The sequence below is a fragment of the Leishmania martiniquensis genome, chromosome 3, assembly GCF_017916325.1.
Source record: "Leishmania martiniquensis isolate LSCM1 chromosome 3, whole genome shotgun sequence".
In the NCBI taxonomy this organism is placed as follows: Eukaryota; Euglenozoa; class Kinetoplastea; order Trypanosomatida; family Trypanosomatidae; genus Leishmania; species Leishmania martiniquensis.
The window spans coordinates 282,698-303,358 of NC_090138.1; the positions used below are offsets into that span (position 1 = coordinate 282,698).

Sequence of the window (20,661 nt, forward strand, 5' to 3'; positions counted from 1 at the left end):
AAAGAGAACTGACATAAAAGGGAGCATGAGCACACATCATTAGCGCCGGCTGCCGTGGCTGAACCCATCGGTGCTACACGCACGCCCTCGCCCCTCTCTCAGCCGACGGACTTGGCCAGCGCCCGCTCCTCTTGCGACGGTACGAATGCCGTGATGGCGGCGGGCAGCACGAGAGGCCCCTTCTCCCCCCTTTTTTGTTTCTCTACGCGTTCGACGCGGGCTACGTGCCTCTCTAAGCGCCGCCGCCTAAGCGGTCACGACGAGGCCGCTGGTACGGTGGAGGCCGACAACCTCCCACGCCACCGCCGGCAGAGGAGGCGGAGAGGTACTGCTGAAGAATCTGCGGAGACGTGAAGGAGAAGTTTTGAAAGTGGTCAAAGCCACCGCCGCCGCCGCTTCTGCCGCCGCTGCCGTCGCCACTGGTGACGCTGGCCCGACCCTCCGTGCCCCCTTCGTTATCACCGCTTGACCAGAGCGAGCTGCGGTGTCCTCTCTCGACGCTCCGATCATTGCCGCCGCTCTGCGACGAGAAGAGTAGCCGCGGTGCGGCGTTGTGCCGCCCAGCGGCACCGGCGTCGCCTTCGTCGTCATCGCTGACGCTGCGCTGGCATGGATCCATAACGTGCCGCTGTCGACGCTGCAGAGACAGCTGCGTTGACGCGCCATGCGAGCGCTGCGGCGGCTCCGCTTGGTCGGCGCAGCCGAAGTTGTCTGCGACCTCATGACAGCGTCCCGCCACTTCTTCGGTAGCGCCATCGTCAGAGGCGACGCTGGCCAGCTTGATTTTTGAGGAGGTGGCAGCCCTGCTGTCCTCGTGTGTGATCCCATACGACCACCGCCGTCCACCTTCGGCGTTGCAGCGACGATGGCTTTCGGCGCCGGTCCCGAACACCGCCAACGTCTCCTCCGAGTGATCGATCTGCTGCGACTGTCGCTGCTGCAGTTCGCGTTCGATTCGCTTGCGCTGCTGCTGCGCCCAGAACGCCTGCACGCCTCGCCGGTCGCCCGTGCCTGGGGGGCCGCCGCCGCCGCCGCTGGTGTTCGTCCCGATGGCGTCCTTTCCACCCTGGCCAAGCCCTCTGTAGCTGGGCAGGCTCGGCGTGGAAACGCCCTCGGTGTCGCTGCTGCCGGTCATTACCATTGGCGTCCCTGCGAGGGCGCTCGTGCTCGCCTCATCGTCCACTTTGTACGCAACTCCGGAGAGCGTCGTCGTGAGGGGGCCGAAGCGTTCTGCTGCGCCGCTGCCGTCGATCGTGTCGAGGCTCGCCGAGGAGGCAAACACGTTGCTGAAGAGACCGCTGGAGCAGTCGAGCGGCGGCGGCGCCTTCGCTGTGGGTTTCCGGTACAGAGCCGAAGGCGTCGCCGCCACACCGGTGGCGCCGAGGGGGTCTCTTCGACTGATATCGCCATCGCCAATGTCCGCGTCGAGCGAGAGCGCTGCGCTAAAGGAGGAGGGGAAGATCGGGCCGCCGCAGTCCTGGTGGGGCCCAAAGGAGTCAAAGAGGTCGCCAGCGCCGCTACGATCGACCCCGGCTAACACTGTCATGGGTGAGCTGATGAGTGTGTGACGAGCCGTTGCTGCGTCCGCCTCGGTTGCGGCTGCCGAGTCGCTGCCGTTCGCGAAGTTGACGGAAGGGGCCCCTGATGATGTCGAGAAGGCATGCATCGAAGTGGACGTCGCCGTGGAAATCGAAGATGCAGATGAGCCCAACTGCGGCAACTCAGCGCCCGCGCTGCGCGCATTGCCGGCGTCGTCCCTGCCACATGCTCTGGGTGGTGTCGGGGTCGCTGGTCGGGAGGCCGACTCGCACGACTTGCTCGCGTCGCTCTCACTCTCTTCTTCATCTCCTCTCTCGCTCGAGTAACCGGTTGTCGTCTCCACGCCACCGTCGCCGTCATCGCCGCTGCATATTTGGTAACCCGACTCGTCCATTGCCCCGAGATCGTGACCATCGTCCGCGTCGTCGTAGGAAGTGTTTCCGCTCCCCAATCCTGTGACCGCCGTCACACTTGCGCGTGATGACTCTCCGCCGCGATCCTTCAAGCTTGGGAATGGCGCCGGCATCTGCGGGGCGCCTGAGCGCGCAGCATCGGCCCCACGCAGCACCTCGTGGCACGAGCCCCCAGGTGGTGAGCCCCCGACATCGCCGACGCTTGTGGTGCCGACAAGCGCGGCTGCCAGCTCGCCAGCGGCTTCTGCGGACACCGTGGCACCCATCGTCGTGTGTGCTGCGATGGCGGCGATGCCAGAGAAGTCACCGACACCAGTTAGCTCCCCGGGCCGCATCATGCCGGCCACCGACCGTACCGTGGTGGCGTGACTGGAAGGCGAGGTGGTCCCGGGCAGCGAGTCGCTCTCGGCGGGCACGGCGGGGGGCAACGGCTTCTGTAGGGGCTGCCGCTGCCTTTGCTCATCGAGTGCGAGTGACGGCGGCAACGGCAGCACGCGCGGCGCTGCATCGAATACGTCGTGACTTTCATCGGCGTTAGTGTACGACAGCGGATGGTGATGAAGGTGGTGTAGGGCTCGGCGTTGATGCTCCCGGACAGGAATCAGTGTGTCGGCAGAGGAGGACGTCACCCGCGTGCTACTGTTGGTGTACAGTCCGCCAGGGGCGCTGGTGCCAAGGCTCGCCGAGAGCGATCGCTGTGAGTCGTCGAAAGGCACCGTGAGCATTGAGGAAACCGACGACGTTGCGAAGGCGCTGAGGTCGCAGTGCATCTCGCCGCTGTGGCTGAGTGGTGTCGTCGGCTCCTGCAGCGGCGACGTGTACGCTGGTATCTCCTTCGCGGGGCCATGCAGAGGAGGTGCGGCGCTGCTGCCCAACAATGAGCGCGCCTGACTGGAGAGGGTGGGGGAGATGACCACAACCGGTGGTGGCTCGATGCGCCCGGTAGAGAGCGGGCCGCTGACCAATGCACCTCCCCGTCCACCGTCGCCGTAGTTGTCGACATCGTTGTCACTGCCGGCGCCACCGCCGACGCACAATGGGACTGCACTGCCGCCCCTCCACCCGCTCCTGCTGATACTGCTCAGCATCCCGGACGCGCTGAGCGACGTGCCCTGCTGCGTCCGCGTCTTGGCATCCATAGGAGCACCGTCACAGCTGCGAGCGTCCGCGGTCGAGGCCATCACGGCAGCAGTGGTACCGTCACTCGTGGTCGCCATGTCGACTGTGCCGGCAGCTTCGTTCACGGCTGCAGCATCATCGCCGCCGTCCACCACGTGGGCGTCATCCTCCGCGAGGGCATCCTGCTCATAGTAGCCACCACCGCCATCACGGTCCTCGTCCTCGGCTTCGTCTTCCATCACGTATGCGTGTGCCTCCTCACCTCCCACACGGAGTCCCTCAACACCATGGCCGGCTGAGAGTGCTCGGCTCTGTCGGCTGTCGGCGGCACACCCCCTCTCGCGACGTTCGGACGGAGCAGAGCAGTGGTGTCGTGCGCCACTGGCCCTGACCGCCGCCACCGCCTCCTCCTCCTCCTTCTGCTGCTGCTGCTGCGAGTGTTCCTCCAGCGGCGGATTCGAGAGGGATGTCGATGATGTCGCAGCAAGGTTGCTCCTGTTAGCGCCAAGGAGGCGTCTTCCGTCGGTGGGGGCTGGTGTGCATGACAGCTCTGCCGCTGCCGCCATGACGACAGAGTTGCCACGGCGCGTCTCACTGGGAGTGGTCGTCGAGGCGGTAGAGGCGGTGACAGGGCCTGAAGAGCGCTGGTGGTGCCTCTTTTGAGCTACCGCCGTCACCGCCAGCGCAGCGTCCACAAAGCTCTGCGGCAGCGTCGCGGCACGGCCAAACAAGTCGCGGCGGCATTCGCCCACCGCCGCTGCCGTCTCCGCCGCGTTAGGGGGCGGTGCCACTTCTGTGGCGCTCTCAGTAACTGTCATCTCTGCTCGCGTGGCTGCAAGAGCCGCCGGCGAGGGCGCTCTCACGCCCATCGCCGCCACCGCCACTGCCGACTGTGTTGGCGCTGGCGAGCCGAGCTGGGAGTCCTCAGCTGCGACGGCCTCTCGCGCATCACGAGCGGCGGAGCTCTGCTCCGGCACCTCTGCCGGTCTTTTGGGCAATGCTACGGCACCGCGAAGGAGAACGAGTGCCGCCGTCGTCACCTCTACTGAGGGCAGCTGCAGCGGCTGGGGCTTCTCCGTCAGTCCCTGCGAGCTGCCACTTGACGTGGAGAGGGCCGACTGGTGTTGGGCGCTGGCAACAGCACTGCCAGCAGCGGGCGATGCGAGCGCGACCGGTGCGGCGGCCGCATGGGCCGCCGCCAGAGCGGGTTCGGCACCATCGTTATAGCACATACTGGAGCTACGGCTACTCGCGACTATAAGCTGCTGCACGTGCTGCGCCGCCTCCGTATCGAGGGGCACGAGAACGACCGGGCCACCGCCGCCACTGGCACTGCCACTGCCGCTCACGAGCCGCTGTGTGTGGGGACCGGCTAGAGATGCCGTGAAGGTAGCGGCGCTGAAACTGCTGTTCGTGGGGGCTGCCGCCGCTTTGCTGGCGCGCATCATCATGAGCTCCTTGTGCTGCTCCTTCACCTCCTTGATGCGACGTTGCTGCTCCGCCGCGGCGGATAGTCCCGTGGCCGTCACCGCGGCCGGGAAATAGCGGAGGTCGTCGCGGGTGCGCAGCCGTGGTGCGTAGGGGGCGCGAATGCGCCGCTCCATGAAGAGCTCACGCCAGTCTTCCGGACGCGTCTGCGAGGGCAGCGAAATGGCCTCAAAGGAGGTGTGAATGCGCGAGGCAGCGGCAGCAGCGGCGGGGCTTGACCCCTGCAAGAGCAGCTGAGAGGCGGCCTGCTGCAGCGGCTCATCCGTCACCGATGCGACAGGGTCAGCCAGCGAGGTATTGGAGTCGACGACGGCGCGCACAGAGCGACGCATTTCGGCTGACAAGACGCGCCTCTGATAGACATCGTAGTACAGCTGCGAGACGACGTACGGGCAGGTGAAGAAGGGGTGCTCCAGAACAGCCTCGCCACTGAGGCGGTGCTCCACGCGGCGGTCCAGCAGCTTCACAGTCAGGTCGCGCAGTAGCGCCTGCGCCTCCTCCATCTGCGTCACGGCGTTGCTGATGTATCGGTCGCGGGTCGCCTCGTCGAGGGTGAGGCATGAAAGCCGTTGGCGGCGCCGTTGATGGCGGAGGCGCCGCTCCTGCTCCTGCTGCTGCTCGTCATCCTGCTGCTGCTGCTGCAGCGCCGCCGGGGAGGCGGACGAGAGCAGCGCGGCGATGGTGCCGCCGTCGGTCGTGGTGAGGCGCATGGACAGGTTCGTCGGCGCGTCGCGACGCGATCGAAGGGAGTTGGATCCCATGCCGGCGAAGGAGTCGTTCGGCGGCGACTGTGGCAGCAGCCCCGGCGTGTCGCCTTCCGCACTGGCAGCCCTGGTGGGGTTTTGTGTGCCAAAATCGCTCGCGAAGGAGTTGTGCGATGTCACCGCTGCTGACGCTGTTGCCGCCGCTAGCGTCGAGCACGGCGACGCATAACTGTGGCTATGCACGTGACTGTGGTCACGTTGTTGCAGCACTGCCTTTGTCATCGCACCCTCTGACGGCTGCGACGGGGGCGGTGAGTAGTCGCAGGAGCTCTGCTGAAGCGGGGCGCCGCTGCGCGCTGAGTCGCCTGCCAGGGCTTGCTCCACCCCCTTCGCCGCTGGAGAGCGCAGCCGCACTTCGAAGCTGCGGGTGTCGGGATTGTAGAAAACCTCGGCTGTGAGGGTCGACGGCGCCGAGCTTTGCTGCAGCCGCCGCGCCACCCGGTCCTCGAACTCCAGCCGAACCTCCTCCGCGCGGTAGTGTAGCTGTGCAACGCGCGTGTGCACCTCCAATGGAGTGAGCCGGTAGTCCTCCGCCGTGATCTTCACGTCCTCCTCGACGATGGAGCGGAAGAGTGCGAACTGATTCGGCGCGTCGAACGCTTTTCTGCCGTTCGCCCACTCGAACAAGAGACAGCCGTAACTCCACCAGTCGGTGCGGGAGTCGTGCGGCTGCCCACGCAGCATCTCCGGGCTCATGTACTGCGTCGTGCCGGTGAAGCTGTTCGCTCTACCGTCGGTGCCGCCACCAGGGGGGGAGGGGCTACCAGTATCGCCCCCCTTGACGCCGTCGCCGCTGGCAGATGAGACGATGACGGCACCCTTGCGATACTTAGCGACGCCGAAGTCTGTCAGCATCACGTGCCCATCGCTGCGCATAAGAATGTTCTCCGGCTTAAGATCTCGGTAGAGGAAGCCCTCGCCATGCAGATACTGAAGCACTATCGCGACCTCGATGGCGTAGAAGGCGATGAGTCGCAGTGGGAAGCGATGCTCCTCGTCCGGCGCGAACACCGTGCGCAGTAGCGTTCGTAGCACACTCGTGCTCCCCTCCATCGCCACTTGATGAAACGGCGCGGAGAGGTCCACCCGAAGCGCAGCGGCGGTGGCGGCCGCGCTCTGCGCCGCCGTCACACCAGCGAAGGACTTCGCCATCGCGGAGGCTGACGACAGCGTCACTGCGTCGGCGGGGAAAGAGCGCTGCTCCGTCGAAAACTCCACCGTCTCAGGAGACTCGAGCGTTTTCTTTTCGGGTGCCCTTCGGCTGTTTCGGTCACGGCTCACGCGCGGCGGCGGCGGCGGCGTTAATGACGGGGCGGGCGCACCCTCTGCCGCACCCCTGCCACGGCTGATCCCCCCCTTCGCTTTGGGCCTTCTAGACAATGGCTTCTTCTCTCGCCCGCGCACACTCGGCACTGCCTTGGTGGCGCGGGTTGCGATATGGCTGCTGCCGCTGGCGGGCTGCTGCTGTTGCTCCGCCGCCGGTGCGGTCGACGGTGACACGCTCTCGGAGGCCTCTTGGAGGTTCGTTGTGCCGGTCACGGGGACTACAGTCACCGTCCTCGCCGAGGGCGAAGTGGGGGCCGCAAAGGCGTCTGCCGCCTCGGGTGGCGAGGCTCTGCGCGACCGCCGCCGCTTAGCCTCCATGGGCGACGGAGTGGAGCGAGGCGAAACTGTCAACGTTGGCTTTCCGTCTTGGCGCGGGTCGCCCGCGCCACCACTGTCGTTGCTGCTCTTGCCACGGCTGCGGGACCTCTCGTTGTGCGGAGAGGGCGCGGGTGACCGTCGCAGCGGAGCCGGCGTGGAGGCGAAGGAGAAAGGCATTCTGTGCCTTGCGGAGCGCGCGCCCCTGGCGCCACTGGAGGCGCTTCGGCAGCGGTGTGCAGGTGCTGAAGGGGATGGCAGGGGCTGTGCTGCAGTGTCAGCCTGGCCGGCTGGACCTTTGAGCGCCGCCACGCCTCGAGGCCTCCGCGACGGTTGCAGTGCTGTTTCTGCAGAGCTGCCGCGACCGACCTCAGCCGCGGCACCGCGTCGCCGGTTTCCCCCGCCGTCATCATCAGCGGATGAGGTAGAGGAGGAGCCTGCAGAGCAACCGCCGCGGGCACCACCAACGCCACGCTCGGCGGTGGGAAGTGTGCGTCGCCGCCGCCGGTACCGCTCGTGCCCACTAGACGCCGCCGGAGTGGCTGAGAACGCGGCTGCCTCATCTAGGGCCGTCGCAGGTGTACTCGCTCCCGTTGCCTGCGTGGCCGTCGCTGCCGCGGGGCTCGCGCCCTCCGGCGTGTGTGGGGTGATGAGCACCGCCACCGAGCTCCTGCTTCCCCCACTCCCGGATGCGAGCTTGTCGAGCGCCGCGGCACTGTCTCTCGCGATATTGTTGCTGTTGGCGAACTCGTCGACGGCGTCCGTCGTGTAGTAGGTCAAGTCCGTAGGGAGCCGCACGCTTTGGCTGGGATCGTTGCCCACGCCCCACTGTTGCTGTACGCCCTTCTGCTGGCGCCACACGGCCAGGGAGGACGACACCTCCGTCATGCTGCGGTTCGTGTCGGTGGCGCCGCCGAACGCTGCAACGTCTGCACCGTCCGCCTCCCCGTCGTCCCCGTCAGCGCCATCGGCGCCGCTGCCCCTGTCACCATCCTGCGCTGAGATCAATGGTAACGCTGCTCCTGTGGCGATGCCGGAGCGAGCGGCCCCCCCGCTGGCGGTGTTCGCCTCCACACCGCCAGCCACAGACGGCAACGCAAGGAGCGCGTTCCTGTCCGTCGTGGTGGTGCCGCGGCCGCCGCCTGGCGACTGGGGCTGCGGATCTAGAGAAGCCTCTGCGAGTGGTGGGGCGGGGGAGGAAGGGGACAGGGGGGGCCGTGCGGGCCCGGCCGTCCGCTGTGCGCTACCCGAGCGCACCGATGTGGGGGGCGAGGGCGATGCCCTGGTCTGCGGTCGCTGTGCATGCGACGCTGCCGTGGCGGCTGCGGCGCTGGCGCCTGGCGACGACGACGTGTTGGGGGTGAGCATCGAGGTGAAGGTGCTCGAGGTGCTCTGGTAGTAGGGGTACCGCACTTTGATGAGGCTTCGCCGCATGCTTCGGAGCCACAGCTGCTGCACGTTGAGGTAATAGAGGTCGCCGCCCTGGGCGAAGTCCAAGACGAGGTACAGATGCGTGTGGCTCTGGAAGGCCTGGTAGAGGCGCACGAGGAAAGGGTGGTGCAGTTTGGCGAGGAGCTGCCGCTCCGTGAAGGTGCGCTCGACGCAGCCCTCCTCTTTCACCCGCTGCTTCGAGATCTTCTTCACCGCGAAGTACTCGCCGGTGACTTTGTTGCGCGCCAGCGTGACTTCGGCAAACGTACCGCTGCCGAGAAAGGCGATCAGCTCATAATCCTGCAGCGAGCGGGCGGCGGAGCTGACGTAGCGGTCCCGGCGGGAGTGGTGCTGCCGCGGGGGCTGCGAAGCACTCGCCGCCGTCAGCGCTGCTTGGCCCCCTCTGAGGCCGGCTGTCGCCGTACCGCCGGCGAGTGGACCACCCGTGCCTGTTTCAGCGGTACATGACGACTTCCGCGGGTGCGTGCTGCTCCGCGTGACGGCGCCGCCGACCGCCGCTGTGCGGCTGCGGCTGGTGCTGCCGTCGACACCAGCCTCACCGCCGCGAGTGCGGATGGGGCTATTGTTGCCGCCGTGTGAGGCCGCCGCTGCTCGTGCCACCGCTGCCGCGGCCTCGATCTTCTCCTGGGCGAGTCGCGTGCGCAGGAGATCAGTCCTGCCCGCAATGACATTCGCTAAGAAGTCCTCCACGGCGTTGGCATCGTCGCAAGCGGGCGCGGCGGACGCAGTCGGCGAGTCTCCACCGCTCGTGCGGGTGACCACCACCGCCGCCGGCGCCGGCGCCGCCGCCGCGGGATCCAACACGGCAAAGCCCCGTGACACCTCCAGATCCAGGACGCCGGGGGAGCAGTAGTCGTCGTCCACGCCGGCGCTCGCACGGGTGAGGGAGACGGGGGACGAGGAACGCACCGCACCGTTAGAGGCGTCGTCCGCACTCATGGACGACCACCACCGCTTCAACGGCGGTATATCCGTGCCGTAACTTGGGTGGGGGCGCTGCTGCTGGTGCGCCGATGCCTCTCCTGCGTCGACATCACCAGCGTCGGGCGTGGCCACTGCACCGGTGCTCAGCTTGCCGAAGATCTGCGTTGCCCAACGGAGCATTCGTTACGCTTCGAGAGAGGGGTGGTGGTGGTGGTGGTGATGGTGAGGAGAGCACCAACAGCAACACAAAAGGGAAAGCCAAAAGGAAATGATGAGAGAGAGAGGCGCTGAGAGAGGGGAGGTGAGGTGCAGTGAGGACAGGGGGGGCGACTACATCAAACGCGCAAAGCCTATCCGGTCCTCCACAGACACGCACATACCCAAAGGAAGCAGAGAGGAGCACAGAGGGCAACACCAGCAAGCGTGCGCCGCGCAGCACACAGACACAGGATGGACTGAGAAGAAAAAAAAACGGAGAAGGAGCGCAAAGGGAAAGCGCGAAGGACAAGATGAGAGGGTGGGGTGACCAGCATGCAGACACACGCACAGCAGCAACAGCAACAGCCGAGAAGAATGACGGAGGATGACGGGTGAGAGTGGTGGTGGTGGTGGTGGGGAGAGAGGGGTGTGAGTGACAGGCGTTGTGCCACTAGCGCCGCCGCTAGATGGGGCGGTACGGGTCCGCGAGGGAGAGGGAGGGGGAGGGGGAAGATGTACGAAGTGAAGCGGAAGAGCGAAGAAACGGATACACACAGAGACAGAGACAGAGAGACAGAGAGCGGCGCAGGCGTTTCACCACCACACACCCCCACCACTCCTCTCTTGATGTGCGTGCGCCTCTACGCTCTGCTCTCCGCCGTCGCTTTTTTTCTCTTCCCCTCCGCGTCGGTGTGTTTCGGCACCTTTTCCGAAGGCGCAAAAAATTTTTTTCGTCCCTGATTTGTGCTGAAACGAAGTGTTGCAAAAATGTGTCGATGGCGATGGCGATGAGTGAGTGAGGGAGGGGGGAGGAGACACACGTGCGAAGCCCGCCGCAGTGACGGAGACCAGTGAACGCACCGTCACAGAGGCGTGTGTGTGTATGTGAAAGAGGGGGAGAGCTGTGCGTGCGCGCGCGCCGATACAGAGCGGGGAGGGAGAGGACAGAGTGCAGAAGGGGAGAGAGGGAAGGGCGGTGGCAGTGGCAGTGGCGGTGCACCGAAACCTTCACCCCACGTCGGGCGCCGTACACTCTTGCGTGGCGCTCGCAGCAGTTAGCGCATCTGCACACGCCTCTTTGCGAGGGAGAGAGGGGGTACGGGGGGGGGCTTGTCTGAGAAGACGAGAGGGCCCCCCCTCCCGTCCCTCCGTTCGCTTCTCATCAAGCGCTGTGAGGTTGCCGTGTTGCTTAGGCGTATTTTCTTTTATCGTGCGGTGGCCTCCGCCTCTAGTGCAGGCCCCGCGCGCGCAGGTGTTGATGACGACGACGACGTCGCTCGGGTACACACATCCGCACACGGGCAGGGCCTGCTGCCTCTGACGCACCTGCGCACACGGCTGCCATTTACCGCTTCCTCCTCCACGGCGTTACTCTTCGCTCTCCTCATTCAGCAAAGACGGCAGTCAACGCCTCCACAAAGGCGTTCACAGCTTCCTCGTTGTCGCGCAGACGACCATCAACGTCGTCCAGCAGTCGGTACACGTCCAGTGCGCGCTGCGGGCGGCCTACGACGAGTTGGAGCACTTCGGCCTCCGACAGCAGAGACCGACTCGCCTGCTGCACCTGTAGCTGCTCGCGATAGCTCAGCGAGCTCGGTTCCGTACCGACTGTAGCCGCATCCGCATCCGCACTTCTCTTGCCTCCAGAGCACCTCACCGCTGGGCCCCATAGCGGAGTGGGCTCGAGCAGCAACAGCGCCAGCGGACGCGGCACGCTGGTGGAACGCGCGCCTTCAGCGTCGTCGATCACATCTTCAGTAGCGCTCCGCCTTACTATCCGGTCCTGCGGCGCCCCTGTCGCCGCCACTGCGTATGCTTCCCAGTGCTGTGCAGCCTGCAGCGACCTCTGCAGCGCTTCTGGGGTGCTGTCGACGCCCTCCTCGGTGACCGGCTCTGTTTTCACCAGTGCACTACCATTGCTCAGCGCCCGCGCTGTTGGTGCGGATGATGGGGACGGCGGCGGGTACGGACCCCCTGCTGGCACCCACAGCCGCCGGCGCCAAAGCTGCTGCACAACGCGACGCACCCCTGCCGCATAGAAGCGCTCCTGCGCACGCCCTACCTCTTCGAAGTGCTCCAGCAGCTGCGCGACGGCGCGGACGTGGCCGCGCGTCCCTGGGCGGTGGGCGGACATCTTGGCGTAGCACGACGACATGATCTCCATATCCGTCTGCGCGTCCACTGCCCTTTTCGTCGCCCCTGCAACGGCGCCGTCAGCGGTCCGCTCGCCGACGACTCTGTTGTACACGGACGTAGGCCCATACAAGTCGCGCGGCGTGCCTGTTCGCCTGTGCGCACCAGCCGGCGCCGGCGCCGTCGGCTCGAGAAGTAGCGCGGAGTTGTTTGCGAGGTAGCTGAGCATGGTGACCTCGGTCAGGAGCACCACCAGGTGCCTCGAGGACGGCGAGGCGAGTAGACTTGTGGCCGACGCTGCGGCGACCGCGGAGGCGCTCTCAACGGCCCCTGCCGGGACTGCTTTGGTGCTGCTGTTGCTGCTCAGTGCGGACGCGGCACCGGAAACGGCCGGCACAGACGCTGCTGCCGATGGAGCAGCAGCAGCAGCAGCGCCTACAGCCCCACGCGGTTGGTTGCCGGCGAGCGCTGGCTGCAGGCCAAAGGGCGGGTGCCGTGCCGCATTTCGCTCATCCCGGCGACGGCGCAGTAATGCGTACACCTCCCCATTCGTGATGGGGGCTGCCTCGGATAGAACCTCCATGGCGCTGACAGCACGCAGCAATGCTGATCTCAGGAGAAGGGAGGGGACACCGGCTCCGGCTCCGGCGACGGCGGTGGTGATATGACGGCGGTTTGGGCCCGTACACCTGTCACCCCGAAGGCCATTAGGGGGAGGGGAGGGGAGGGGGAAAAGGGAGGAGTGCGAGAGAGGGGTGAAGAGGAGGAGATGAGGGCCTGCACCGGCGTGCACGCGGGTTCGCGTTGAGCGTGCGCTCTATGTGACGCGCCGACCGCAAGTCGCTTCGGTGGTGCGGGGCTGGTCATCCGCCGCCCCGAGCAGGGGCGGGGAGGGGGGTGGGGAGAGGCATAAATGCGTTGGGCCACCACATGAGCGTCTTTCATGCAAATTTGGCGGCACACCGAGGCCGTCTGCGTACGTGCACGTGCGCCGTCGCGGAGGGGGGTGGGGACGGTACGCGATTTCGCCACCTGAGGTCCCGCACGCCCCCCCGCTCCCCACACAGCGGAGGGCACAGAGGTAATTAAGAAGCAGTTAATGGGTCTCACATCGAAGCAACGCGGAGCTGTGAGTGACCACTCTACAGCGCCACCACGCCAGGCACATCAGAGAGGGATACGGGTGACACGCGACGTGGGCGAGGATGCCACAGCTCATGCGCAGCCCCCGGAGGGCCAAGAAGATGAAGACGGTGCCGCTGTCACCCGCCGAGGGGCGCACGCGCTCACCGAGCACGCGTCCCCGTTTTCCTACCCTGCCCCCACCGCCGGCGGCGACGGCACTGTGTGTGCTGCACCATCCCCACCACCACCCGTGCATCCGCCAGGCTGGGCCGAGTCGCTCGCACTGGCAGGGGCCCTTGCTTTGCTCCTCTCCATGGAGCTGGCGGCAGCCACCTCGCGAATGGCTTGCTGGATCTCTGGCAGCTCTGTCAGCGGGGAGCGTGTCATGCTCTCCGGTAGTGAATCTGACAGCAGCGGGTGTACCGTGATGCTGTCCTTGACCCCCACCTCGACCACGCACCCTCTCGGGATGCGGATCGTCGGCGACAGCTCCGGTATGACGTCCAGAAAAAATGAGAGGACCCCCTCTGCTGGCACGGCCGGGGCGATGACGAACACGGGGGACTGCGTGCGCATGACAGCCATTAGCGCCGGCTCCAGACGGACGTTGACCTGCCGGTAGCTCTCCCCATTCGGTAGCTGGGTGCAGTAGGACAGCCGTGGGTCAGCACCGCTGGAGGCACGCCGCAGGTGCGAGACGGCCTCCACATGCGTGGCGTAGTGCACTGGTGGTGGCAGGGGGGCCGAGAGCCACTCCGCAGCCAGGAAGGCCCCGTTTCTCTGGCTCATGTGGTGCTGCGAGGCACTGCCGGTGGCCTTGGCGCTCCCGGCTGAGGCGAAGGAGGCGGTGGCGTCTGCAGGACGGCTACTCTCTCGTGACGGATGCCGATGTTGCTGCTGCTGCGGCGGCGGCGACGGTGACGGTGGTGTCTCTGCTCCGGCCCTCGCCTCGCCCATCACGTCTCCGTCGTCCACGGCGTACAGAAGGGCAGATAGGCGCGGGTACTTTTCTTTTACCCAGGCGGCGGTGTGCCCACTGAAGCGCCCGAAGTTAATGTTGTCGAGCCCCGGCACCGGGCAGAGAACTTCATCGCCGATCTCCTCCTCTTCGTCTTGATGCACCTGGTCGCTATCGTCCTCGTGCATGAGCTTCCCCCCTGCGACAACGTGCAGCTCCTCGGTGGTCGTTGACGGAGGGCCTACACGTAACTCGCGGAGCCCCTCGTCTCTACTCGGCAACAGTGAGTGCCGGCTTCTGCTCTCCGAGGTGTGGAGGTCCCTGTCGCTACCGCAGCGCTGGCCGGCGGACGCGAGGGTGCGCGCCGAGGACGGCAGCTGCGCGACCTCGCTCGATGCGCGCGGCATCAAGGGCCTGCTACCCGGGGCTGCGGCCGCGTCCGCCGGCTCGACAGCCAACTTCGATGCCGCCGCCGCCGCCGCCTCTGCTGATGGCTGCTGCGGTGCAGCAGGTGTTCTGGTCTTCGAGGTGCCAGACGAGTCGCCCGGCGACACGCCAGGGCTGTTCGTGACGCTGGGCGCGCTCAGTATAGCTTCGCCTTCTTCCTCTGCAGCGCCTTCCAGCAGCGGTGCCAGCGTGCTCAACACGGAGTAGTTCGTGGCGTGCAGCACCACCATGTGCGGGACGTATCGATCTTGAATGAAGTGCTTCAGTGCGATCGCGTAGGCCTCGCCGCGGGCTGTCAGTCGCTCCTCGCCGCCGTATACATGTTTGCTGTCACCAACGGTCTCGCCTGGCAATGCCACGTAAATGGGGTAGGCGATGGGGTGAAGGTTCAGGAGGAAGAAGGCGATGCGACTGCCCAACCCATTTGGCACGCGGTGCAGTATGACGTGGTGCTTCACGTCAATAATTTTGATATACGGCATCCGCTCCTCCGCCTCCAGTGTCTCGTACACCTTTTCGTAGTGTGAGATGCGGCTGCGGAACTCAGAGATGACGGCGCTGACGTCCTTGACGTTCTTGAAGTCATCGTTGTCACACTTGCTGCGCAGAATGTTCTCCGTGATGATCGAGTCGTCGGTGCACACGGACTCGATGAAGAGCAGCCGGTACGGCACCGCATGCCGTTGCGCCTCTTGCTGGAAGTAGTCCGACAGCCATTCACGCCGCTTGCGCGTCGTATTTGTCGCATCGAGAATACCGACGGCGAGTGAGTGGGAGGCGATGAAGCTGACAAGATCTTCACATGCCAGCTGCGCCATGCGCTCTCGCAGCTGCGCGCCTTTCGGGTTGTCCGGGTCGAAGAAGTCCGCACTCGCGGTGCCTTCGACCCCGAGCAGTTGCCGTCGGTAGTTGCCGGCATTGAATACCTCGCATGGAACGCCTTTCCAGTTCATGTAGCGCATGAGCCGCTTGCTGATGAAGCTCTTGCCTCGCCCTGGAAGCCCTACCATGCACACGATGACGGAGACAGTGTCGCTGATGGTGGTGTAGCTCGAGTGGCGCAGCGTGGCCACATCCACCGGCTTGGGCTGCTCCGCTGGCAGGAAGGACTGCTCCTCGGCTGTGTAGCGAATGACCGTCGGCATCGCCACCGTTGCTGCCACCGCTGCAGCAGCTAGCTCGGGTGCATTGACCGGGGCAGGAGTGGCAGCAGTGCTCGCCGAGGCGGGGGGCGCGGGCGCAGCAGCGGAGGTGCTGGTGCTGTTTGACGGAGTCGGCGCCGCCACAGTGGGGTCAGTCGCTGCTGCCGCCGCAGAGGAAGAGAGAGAGAGAGATGCATTGTTGCCGCCGCCGCTGCTGAGTGGCGCGGGCCCCGCCACAGCGGCCGCCGCTCCGGGGAAGCTGCACGTGTCACGCGTCGGCTGCAGCAGTGGTGGCGTCGAGCCCTTGTCCAAGCCCGACCCGCCTCTCGGCTGCTGCTGATTGCCACGCATGCCAAGCACGGTCATGCGGTAGTGATGGTGGTGCTCCTCGAGTGACTGCTGGCCCATGTCATAAATACTGCTGCTACCGGCACCCACGCCACGCAGCGATCCGGCACAGGAGGCGATGGTCGACGAGGTCAGCTCCTCTGGACACTTGGGCCCGCTAAACGCCAACGAATAGGCTGGGATGGTGACCAGTGCCGTCGTTGCTGGCGGGGCTGTGGCCGTCGGTGTGGTGGCACTGCCGGGATCGCTGCCGAGCCCGTCGTTCGCGTCCACGGCAACAAAGGTCATGGGTCGCAGCATATTCGTGGCGCATATGTCCGCCTCTGCTGCCATGGCGGCGCCTTGCCGATCGGCCGCGGCGGGAGAGCTGTCGGGATGGCGTGGCGGGCGCAGAAACATGTGCCGCTGCTGCGCACTACCCCCGGTCGTCGCTGACATCATGCATGGAGTGTGGACTGCTGCTGCGGCTGCTGTTCGAGTCGATGCCATCCGCGCTGGCGGAGAGGAAAGCGTTACAGGAACTTCGCCGGGGAAGCTCCCCGTCTCGTTGAAGTTGCTGCAGTCTCTAAAGCTGTGCGGCGGGTCTCTGCGAGCAGCGAGTGTACGCGGACTGCCGCTCCGCAACGAGTCGGAGGACATGGAAGCGAGGCCGCCATGGGACATGCGACGGCGTCTCATGCTGAGGTGGCCGCGCCGGCCAAGGAGGACATCTTCGATATCCTCGACATCCGTGTCCGCGAGCGGCTCATCCACGTCGTGCCAGCGAGCCACTGCACCGGCCGCCGTTACCGTGAGGGGCGTGGTGGTGTACGCGCGCGACGGTGGCCGCTGCGTCGCCGCCTCGCTTGCGTCTTCGCTGACGCTCTCTTTTATTTCATTCACGGAGTACGGCGACTGCGACACGGCCTGCCACGTAAGGCGATGGCCACCACCACTGCTAGCGTGGCTGTTGCCACAGCTGGTGTCGGAGCTGTTTACGGCCGTCGTGCTAGGCCGCGGCGCCGTGCTCTCCTGAGTGTGGCTGCTGCTGAAGCGCTGCGAGGACGAGGAGGACGGCGGTAGCATCGGGCGCGAGGCAGCGCTGCAAGCAGCGGCCCTCGTCGCTGGACTGATGCCAGCCGCAGCGAAGGCGGAGAGCTGTGGCGGGCTGCTGTTGCTGCAGGCGGAGGACGGCTCCGTTGAGGCGGCGCCCGCGTTCGACTCCGCCGCAATGAGGCCGCGGGAGTGGGCTGCCGCCGTGGAGTCGAGCGACGAGAGAAGCACAGGCCTCTGCGGGGAGCTGCCGTGCGGAATGCTGCTGCACCAGCACCGCGGGGTCAGCATAGACGCCGGGCTCTCGTAGCCTGTCAGACTGCTGTTGCCCGCCGCTGACTTCGACACTGCAGCCGCGCCTGGCTGTGACGCAAGGCGCTGCGGCGACGATGAGAGTAGTGGCAATGAGCGCGATGAGGGGCCGCGGATGTTGTCCATCGCCAGCGAGCGCGGCGGCTTCGGTGTGGACGCGCGAGGCACGCCGCTGGTGGCTGCCGCGCCAGCTGCAGCGACTGTCTGGTTCGGTGACCGACGTGCTCCTGCCGCTCCTGCGTGGGCGTCTTTGGCACCCCACACAGCAGCCGGCGGCGGCACATCGCTGTCACTCCAGCTCTCGGCATCCGTCGTCGTGCGGGAGGCAGTCAGGTTTGGGGGAGGCCGCCTCCCGTTCGGGGGCCTGGGCGGTGACGGTGTGGAGATCGCCGAGGAGGACGAGGCGGGCTGCTGGTGCAGATAGTGCTGCTGCCGGGAGAGAGGCCGCAAAAGCGCCGCCGATCGGAGGGGCGACACCCCCAACGGCGCGGAGCCGAGTGGTGAGGTAGTCTGGCTCACATACGCGCCGCTAACCACAGAGCTCTTGTCCGTGGTCAGGTTCGCGCCACGCACCGCTTCGGGCAAAAGATCTTCGCCCCCGCTGCTGATGACACCACCGTCACCACCGCCTTGGCTGAGGTGCGTGCTGCGAATTACCGTGAGCAGATAGCGGGCGACGCCACTGTGCCGGTTCGCCGCTGCACAGTCGAGGGGGGTGCGGCCGCTGTTGTCGACCGCGAGGACGTCTGCAGAAAAGGACAGCAGCACGCGCACGACTGTCTGATTGCCCTCGCCAGCAGCCACGTGCAGTGGGGTGCAGCCGTTGTAGTCGCGGTCGTTCACGCTGCACAGCCCCTCTTGCAAGAGGTACCGCAGTTGCGAGGCGTTGCTGGCGCGGACGAGGGCGAAGATGTTGTGCGCCGTGGCCTCCTGCTGCAGTAAAGCGAGTTGTTTTTGAAGACGCTGTCGCCGCCGCTTAAGCTCAGCAATCAGCGCGGACCTGCTCTGCTGCGTGATGGACGCGGCGAGGGGGTCGCGCGTCGTGGAGGCGATGGTGAAGGAGCCGCCAGGGAAGATCGAGGGGTTGCTGGCGAGGGTAACCAAGCCGCCACCGCCGCCTGACGCGGCACCCGCGGTGCTCGCGATGCCGCTGCTGCTCACCGCGTTCACGTTGAGACTGCTTGAGCTCCAGAAAGAGTTGCTGGTGACGGTTGTGGTGCGTTGGTCGAGAGATGCGCTGACGGCCAGCACAGTGGGATTGCCTGGGTGTTGATGCGGTGTCAGCGACCGTAGGGACGCGGCGATGGCGTTGTCCCTCAGCCCGCGCGATGCTTCCACGGAGCCCGTGGCAGCGACCAGCGACGGCGCCGTGAGGGAGTCCGTCGGCATCGTCGCGCCATCCACCAACCCGACGCCAACGCTTTTTTCGGCGGACGTGCTCTGTCGCTGCCCTGCGCCGGGCGATTCCGCATCAGCACCACCAGTGGCGGCTGACGCGGCTGCTGCGGAGGCACTCGCCGGCATCCCGGCGATGGTGAAGCTGCCATGTCCGCTGCTGGTGCAACTGCATGGAGAGCCGACGGTGAGCGCCCCTCCTACCCTAGTACTGTGCTCCGTGCTAAGCGCGTGCTCAGTGGCTGCTCCGCCGTGGTTGAAAATACCGGAGGCTGCCGCTGGTCCAGTGTCGAGGGTCGTGTGCGCCTCCGAGCTGGTGAAGGTCCCGTCCATGGTGGCGGCCGCCGCCTCCACCGGGCCCTCATGGGTGGCGGAGGCGTTGAACGGGCACGTGCGGTTGGACATCTGGCGCGATGCAGCTAAGCTGCACACGCTGCTCCCCTGCTCCGACGCAAAGCTCGCAACGCGCCGAAGATCGTCTCGACTGTCATCACTGCCCTCGGTCAGGCTCACCGCCACCATGTGCGGCTGGCCTGCCGCGCCGCCGGCGGCGATCGCGCCATCAGTGACAGTGCTGCCGGTCGGGGGCCCGGGGCGGGCCGTATCCGTAAGGGCTAGCGTGGTGAAGGCGCGCAGTCCACCGAGGTGGTGCCTCCCCGCCTGCGTGTGAGCGTGAGGTAGGGCAAGGCGGTGTGGTGTACTGTCAGAGTGGGAAGGGGCCGCCCCACACGCTGACGGCAATGGCGGTGTCTCTGGGCCGACGTGCGATTCACTCGTCTGCGACGGTGCGCCCTCGCTGGTGAAGCTGCCGGTGAGCGGCATCAGTGCTTCCTCCGCATATGTGAGGGTCCGCATCGACTCCGTTGTCGACGCCCCCCCTCGCAAGCAGCCCTCAGAGCTGGACATCGGCGGCGCGAGCTGCTGCGGCAGCTTCGCCGTTGGGGTACTCACCGCTGTGGTCGTGTTCAACGCAGATTTTTGGGCCCGAGCCGCGACCGCCGCACCCATTGCCGCCGTTGTCGGAACGTTGGAGAAGAGCCGCGCCGGCACGTGGCCGCCGCGGCGCTGACGGCCGCCGCCCTGCTGCTGCCGTTGCTGGAAGGCCGCCGTGACGGCGGGAGCTGCACCCCAATGCCAGGCCTGCGAGTTCGCCGTCAACACTCGGTTGCACTGCTGCTTTCGACGGGGGCGCTGAGTGCTTCTACGGGCTGCAGCCCCCGCAGCGGCCGGCGATGCGGTGGCCATGAGGTTGGCCTTGACGTACACGGGTGTGTACTGCGCCACTCCGGCTGGGAGGCGCTCATGTCGACCGGCAGGGCCTACGCAGGGCGAGTTTGGGATCGCTTCGTGCGTGCCGCCAGTACCACAGATACCTTCCACTCCACACTGCGTCTCCTCTCCTGACGAGCTTTGCTTGTGGATGTTCGACGTGGATGGCGAGGCCGGTGAGGCAAAACTGACGCTGCGGTGCGCCAAGCTCATGCCGCGGTGATGGTGCCTTTGGTGCTGCTGGGAAAATGTTGCTGCCTTCGCCGCGCCGCCACTGCCGCACCGCACACACGCAGGGTGGTTAGGCATCGCAGTCGCGGGCGTGCTTCTTCTGCGACCCCGATTACCAACACCCGCTGCGCCAGACATGGTGTGCATGTCATGCCCACTCTCACTACCACTACCGTCGTGGAAGCGCCTCTGCGGACCTGCCATGGCGCGCGTCTTTGGCGAGCGTGCAGGGATGCTGCCAGTCGACAGGCGGCACCACACAGGCGGTTCGAGGCCGACATCTCCGGGGCTCGGCGGACTCTTCAGATTCACTTCCAACGAGTCTCCTGCCCTGCCACACTCGTGTGGCTGCGGTGGCGATAGGTAATAACGGTGGCCGTCGTCGCCGCGGCCCTCAGCAACAACGTCGTCGTCGTCGCCGCTGGATCGAGAATGCGCCACGGCTGGCGATGCCTTCGCCTCACTCATGCGAACGTGTGACAGCGCTCGGTGGGGGGTGGGTGGGGTATATATGAAGCGATGGGGCTGGTCGCGCCCTGTGAAGCTCACCGACAAAGAGAGAAGGAAGAAGTGATGAGCGGCAAAGTGTGTGTGTGTGTGGGGGAGGCAGGGGAGGTGGGGGAGGGGGAAGGGGCCGAGCTGAGAAAGAGAACTGCACTGAAGGGGATTACCGCCTCCGCCTCCCCCCTCCTCGCCGCTTGTGTGGGTGTTGCCTGTGTGCGGACCACCTG

The 20,661-nt window shown here is 66.2% G+C and overlaps 3 protein-coding genes across 3 annotated transcripts; all 3 read right to left on the reverse strand.

The window, feature by feature from the left end:
• Nucleotides 1–232: 232 nt before the first annotated feature.
• LSCM1_08116 (uncharacterized protein) lies at nucleotides 233–9,520 on the reverse strand (the record flags this gene model as incomplete). The annotated part of the gene is made up of 1 exon (XM_067325456.1): nucleotides 233–9,520. One exon carries the CDS (start codon nucleotides 9,518–9,520, stop codon nucleotides 233–235), a length of 9,288 nt encoding a protein of 3,095 aa, XP_067181561.1.
• A 1,402-nt stretch (nucleotides 9,521–10,922) lies between these two features.
• LSCM1_08117 (uncharacterized protein) lies at nucleotides 10,923–12,254 on the reverse strand (the record flags this gene model as incomplete). Its single annotated transcript, XM_067325457.1, has 1 exon — nucleotides 10,923–12,254. The coding sequence occupies one exon, from the start codon at nucleotides 12,252–12,254 to the stop codon at nucleotides 10,923–10,925; it is 1,332 nt and encodes a 443-aa protein (XP_067181562.1).
• Nucleotides 12,255–12,982: 728 nt separating this feature from the next.
• On the reverse strand, nucleotides 12,983–20,398 carry LSCM1_08118 (uncharacterized protein; the record flags this gene model as incomplete). Its single annotated transcript, XM_067325458.1, has 1 exon — nucleotides 12,983–20,398. The coding sequence occupies one exon, from the start codon at nucleotides 20,396–20,398 to the stop codon at nucleotides 12,983–12,985; it is 7,416 nt and encodes a 2,471-aa protein (XP_067181563.1).
• Nucleotides 20,399–20,661: the final 263 nt, after the last annotated feature.